The following is a 6,177-nucleotide window of genomic DNA, read 5'->3' on the forward strand; positions in this document are numbered from 1 at the left end:
TATCCATCCATCCATCCATCCATCCATCCATCCATCCATCCATCCATCCATCCAAATATCCAACCATCCATCCATCAATCCATCCATCCATCCATATATCCATCCATCCATCCATCCATCCATCCATCCATCCATCCATCCATCCATCCATGTTTCTTGGTTTCACATAACATTTGTCTTAGTTCTGTATTTGTTCCTTGTTTTCAAGTGTATGAGCACAACAATATAGTTTCACATCCATTCAAATGTCCATCCATCCATCCATCATTCATCCCATTTAATTTATTCCAAGTGGGGTCGTGGGGGCAACAGCTTCTACAGGGAGTCCCAGACCTCTCTTTCTCCAGCCACCTCTTCCAGCTCTTCTTGGAGGACCCCAAGGCGTTCCCAGGCCAGTCGAGAGACATAGTCTGTCCATTGTTTCTTCCTCAGGGTCTCCTCCTAGTTGGACAAGCCTGAAGCACCTCCCTAGGGAGGCGTCCAGGAGGCATCCTTAGTAGATGCCCAAACCACCTCAACTGGCTCCTCTCCATGTGGAGGAGCAACTCTTTAAATTTCATGGAAATAGGTGAGGGTAGGAATGTAGACCAAACCCCAATCCACCCTTTTCCCACTGAGGACCATAGACTCAGATTTGGAGGTGTTGATCTTCATCCCAGCTGTGAACTGCTCCAGTGAGTGCTGAAGATCACGGCGCAATGAGGATGATGATGATGATGATCCCACCCTGAAGGGGTCTGACTTACTGCCGGCAATAAGAATCAAACCCTCACACTGCTTGTAAAAAGACTGAACAACCCGTAACAACAGTGTGCCTCGATAAACACAGTCGAAGCCACAAAACCCCGTACTGCTAACGTAGCGCTAATAACCAACCATTGTTGTGTTCTCTGTTTGGTAGAAGAGTCTCCGCTGGGTCAGAACCTGCCGCCTGGATTTCCTGCTCCGTTCCTGTTTGCTGACGGCCTGTCGTCAGTGGAGACTCTGCTCACCAACATTCAGGTACGACTCTGTTCTCACAGCTCAACGACAATAAAAACACAACTCTGTTTTTGCTGAATGTCAAGAATCTATTTGTTCATGTGCGTGTGTCCAGGGCCTGCTGAAGGTGGCGGTGGAGAACGCCCGGGCGCAGGACAAACAGATCCAGGCGGAGAAGAGGGAGCTGAAGATGGAGCTCTACAGAGAGCGAGAGATGAGAGAGAGTCTGGAGCGACAGCTGAACTCAGAGCTGCAGAGCAGAGGTCAGAGGGAAAATCAAAACATTTCCAGCAGATCTGCTGACCGACTCAGCCTTCAGGACATTCTGTCCTTTTTAAACTAAAATCAGTCTTTTCGTCTTCAGCCTCCATCCAGAAGCGGCTGAAGAAGGAGAAGAAGGCCAAGAGGAAGCTGCAGGAGGCGCTGGAGTTCGAGTCGAAGAGGAGGGAGCGGGTGGAGGACGCCCTGAAACACTCGTCCTCGTCCTCCCCGTCCCCGGAGCCGCTGCACCCCACCAACAACAACACTCTGAATGGTAAAAACACCACGCTCACAGGTCCAGCTCCCAGTTCACCTGGACCGCTGTTGACTGAGGCGGCTCTTAAAGTGGAGTTACAAGCTGCTGCTGTTTTTCTCTCTTCCTTCCATAAAATTCAGAGTAATCACAAGCAGCAGTAAACGTGCAGTTAATCTCTGTGTGGCTCTACAGGAGCAGCACAAACGAGGGCAGTTTACCTGAACCTTTACTTTCACAAAGTCAGCTTGATTGAGAGCGGCTTCTTGTTCTTGGATTTATTCTGTTGATAACGTCTCAGAAATCTGTTATTGTTTCTTCTACAGTGACTTACTACATGGTTGTTTGTGTGTTTGTAGTAAAACAATGTCAGTTTTCACTAATTAACGAGGTTATTTGAGGATAAAAACAGGTTCTGTTGAGGGTAAAGTACTTCCTGTAACCTCTCACCCACTAATGTCTCAATAGTGACAGAGCTTGTCCAGCATTCACATTATTGAGATTTATATATTAAAATGTTCAGGGCATTCAGGCTATTTTTTTATATTTCAGCAATTTATATTTAGCCTTTTCAGCCTTTTTTCCTCATTTAAAATGAACAGAGCTGTCTTGAACATCCTTAAAATTGTTCAAAATATTTATAAACCTTCAGTGTTCTTTTTATCTTTTGCTCTGGTTCTGCTTTTTTAGCTAATTTGTAATGATTTAAGCTTTCTTCAGCAAGTATTTTGCTGATTTTAGGTTTTTTGACTTTATGTGTTTTAAGCAATTTTTATAAAGTTAATTTCACCTTTTTGTGCTAATTTCAGCTTCTTACTGCTTAATTTATCAAACATGTTATTTCTGTTTCTTTGTATTTTTTTATTATTACTGTTTTTATTCATGCATAATACTATAAATTTAACCCTAAAAATAATCCATAAAGTGGGGGGTAGTATTATACACGGCTTATTGATGATTAGATTTTTAGTGCTTTTTAAGCTCAAAAAAACATTATCGTATTATACATGAATAAATACGATTTTTTTTCTGTTTCTTTGTCGTAATTTAGGCTTCCTTCAGCTTCTATTTAGATGATTTTAGCCTTTTTTTTTGTTAATCGCTTCTGCTAATTGAAACGTTTTGTGCTTCTTTTTGCTGCTTTCTGCTAATTTCTGCTATTTTATGTGTTTTATAAAGTTAATTTCACCTTTTTGTGCTAATTTCTGCTTCATACTGCTTAATTCAGCGAATGTGCTCCGTTTCTTTGTGCTAATTTCAGCTTCCTTCAGCTCCTGTTTAGCTGATTTTAGCTTTTTTGGCCATCACTTCTGCAAATTTAAACTTTTTTGTGATTCTGTTTTCTGCCTTCAGATTTTGTCTATTTTCAGTATTTTTTTTAGCTATTGAGTAAAAATCTTTCAGCATAAAGCACTCAGATTGTATTTTCACAGGAAATGTGATTCTGTAGTTCAAATCTACTTTGATCAGACCGAAAAGTTCTGCTTTTTCCTTCATGGGTTGTAAAAGTAGTTAGTTTTCTGCTGAACAGTAAAAAGGAGGAGACAGTTTATGATGCTCGACATTAGTTAAACTTTAATTAGACCAGTGGTCTAAGAGGATCCTGTCCTCCATGTTGTGGAGGTTCCTCTGCAGAACTTCTACAAATTGATAAATTATTTTTAACGAAAGTCACTAAAGGTTCAAAACTACAAAGAGAATCTGATTTATCTGAGTAGAGGGACTATTTCCCAACATACGCTCATTAGGAACTTCCTTCCTTTTTTGTGTTTGGATTGTGTTTTCTGTGTGGAACCAGTTTATAGTCGACCCGCACACAGTTACAAGCTGCTGTTTGGGTTTTTCTTTGTTTTTTATTGGTGGACCCACTGGGACCCTGTCTTGTCTTTGTGTTTCATACCAGAGGCTGCTGCAGCCGAAGACAAACCTGAACTTAATGGAAACCAGCAAGACAACGGCGCTGTACAAGGTACAGGAAAAACACACAACACACCCTCACACATGTCACGTATTAACAGATACAAAACTGTACAGCTCCCCGACACACACATGGCTGGCACATGTGTGTGTCGGGGCCCCTGTTAGATTAGTGGAGACATTAGGCAGACATCGTGGCCTCCCTTTGATGTGCACCTCAGACACACATGTGATGTGTGCTAATAGTTCATTAAGTTTTTGTGTTTATGTGGATCTTAGTGAGGACAGCAGGCGGGAACACAACCAAGCATCGGCCAGTTCCCAGTTTAAAGTTAAACAATGATTTTAAAAAGTCATCAAAGTTCTCCATCATACAGTTTCTGTGGTGGATCTGGTTGGTCCTCAGCTTGTGTGAAGAGCTCATAACACTTCCTGTTTGTCAGTTATGAATGTTGAGCCTTTTTCCACACATTGACCACAGTCTGTAGTGGAAACAGTTATGCTAATAATGAAACTAGCTTCACATTTAGTGGATTAGCTTTTTTTTTGCTAACTTTGGAAACCGTTAGCTGCAGGGTTCCTGCGGATCCTTAAAAAGTCTTAAAAGGCCTTGAATTCATCAATCCAAAAACAAGGCATTAATTAGCCTTAAAATGTCTTAAAACAACCTTTCAGAGGTCTTTAAACTCAACTTTCCTTTTGTGTATTTCAAGCTGTGAAAGGTAGCGCAACTCTGCTGCTGCATGACCGGTTTCACCTGTTCTCCCATGTTTGTCATGAGTGTCTTCTTGAATGGGTGTTTCTTAACTGACTGCCCCCTCCCCCCTTCCCTGAATGTACAGCACCTTGTGAATATATTTCTATGAAAGGTGCTATATAAATAAATCTTTACTTACTTAAAACTGTTAACATGTTGTAAGTAGGATGATTGTAATCCATCTCAAATAATAAAATAGTTAACATTTATTTTACATTTTTTAATAATTTACCAAGTGCCTCTCACAGTGAGTTGTTTTGTGTTAAAGTAAACATTTGGGTAAAATTATCGCTAATGTATTTTTTTTGTTTAAGTTGGTCTTAAATTTAATTTCAAGTGGTATTAAATAGATTTAATTTGATTTAAGCTGTAGGAACCCTGAGCTGACCGATTAGCTTCTGCTAACTTAAGTTCCGCTAATTTTAAGTATCCCAAAAATTTAAAAAACTATTTTTATGCCGTTTATTCCAAACTCAATAAAAACTATCTCCTCTTACAAGCAGTGCTGGACGTGTCAGGCACGCTGTGTGTAGCATGTTGCATCCTTAAGGGCTCGACACACGGGGAGCGACAAACTACAGCGATTAACGGCTGTCATCGCAGCCAGGGTGAAACCCGACACATGGGACAGGATAGCAATCGCAGCGTTGCGAATCGCGCTCTCAGATCGCTTGTCTTCACAAAATTTGATTGGTTCTTGACTCTGAAGGCGGGTGTGCATTACGGACGTGTAAACTAAACAAATCTTGCGATGCTAATGATATTGAAAAACAAACACACATCAAGATACAGTTTTATGAGGAAAAACTTACCATAAACTTCACCCTGGTGCCAATAAATTCCCACAAAGCTTTTTAGTAATCACATAGTGAAAGTGTTAGCTAACTGCAGTGTGTAGCATACTCTCTTCTCATTGGTCAGTCAATGAAACCCTCGCTGATTGGTTGTTCGCTAAGCGGCAGCGACAGAAGTTGAACATTTTTCAACTTTCATGTGTCGCGTCGCAAGCTCGCATGTGCACGTCTATGTGTACGAGCGTGAAATTTCACATGCACTATTTTCGCCGGTCGCTTAGCTGGAGGAGGGCAAGAGATTGTCGCCTCACCAAACAGGCTCCATAGGAAATTAATGGAGAGTGAGCGACGTAGCCTCCCGTGTGTCGAGCCCTTTAGCCCTTTTACACTTCAAATTAAGAGCGACAAAAAGGAACAATATTTAAGTAAAAAATACAAAAACTGACCACATATTAAAATGGTATGGAAAGTTTTTGAAGTGTGTTCAAACAGCATTTATAAAAACAGAAACTATCTTGAAATGCTTTTATTCTGAAAGGGGCACACTTGAAGTATCAAGTGAGTTGTAGCTATAAGTGGTTTGGATTGGCTGATTTGCCACAGTTGATCCCACCGACCTTCAAATTAAACCATTACAACTGATGGTCAGCTTAGTGGTTAGCGTTAGCGGGGCTAAGAATCTTGTTTAGCAGACTAGCTAACTTTCTGGTTAGCTCTGACCACGTTAATAAAAGCTCCATTTAAGCTTGAGATTGAAGAAAAGATGAAGCCTGGCTCGACGGACAGGGTCTTGGTCTGCAGTTGAAGTTTTTCAGTACTGCTCGGGGTTATCAGTTGGTCTCTGAAGAGCTTTTGTTAAAACATATAAACATCTTAAAGTATATTTGATCAGACCTCTGCCTTTATGACAGCAGGGCTGTTGAAGTCCAGATGAAGTTTGCTTTATGAACTCATTATGCCAATGAGTCCTCACAAGTGCAGCGCTGCTGTGTGTGTGTGTGTGTGTGTGTGTGTGTGTGTGTGTGTGTGTGTGTGTGTGTGTGTGTGTTAATATGCAGGTGTCGTCTTCCTTCCACCAGCTGTGCTCAGTCCTCCCTGACATTGAAAACCTTCGCTTGAAACTCTGAGTGTATAAGTGAATATCTACACACACACTCTGTGTGTGTGTGTGTGTGTGTGTGTGTGTGTGTGTGTGTGTGTGTGTGTGTGTGTGT

General features: G+C 41.3%; 1 protein-coding gene across 1 annotated transcript in view; it reads left to right on the forward strand.

The window, feature by feature from the left end:
- LOC106523847 (dachshund homolog 1) overlaps positions 1–3,712 on the forward strand; it is a gene marked incomplete at its 5' end in the record, with an annotated part of 46,721 nt that extends 43,009 nt beyond the window's left edge. The window contains 4 exon segments of the mRNA XM_014017423.1: positions 902–1,002; positions 1,097–1,244; positions 1,346–1,516; positions 3,399–3,712. Coding sequence (XP_013872877.1) covers positions 902–1,002; positions 1,097–1,244; positions 1,346–1,516; positions 3,399–3,580 — 602 coding nt within the window.
- Positions 3,713–6,177: the final 2,465 nt, after the last annotated feature.

Source organism: Austrofundulus limnaeus, unplaced genomic scaffold, assembly GCF_001266775.1.
Source record: "Austrofundulus limnaeus strain Quisiro unplaced genomic scaffold, Austrofundulus_limnaeus-1.0 Scaffold167, whole genome shotgun sequence".
NCBI lineage: Eukaryota > Metazoa > Chordata > Actinopteri > Cyprinodontiformes > Rivulidae > Austrofundulus > Austrofundulus limnaeus.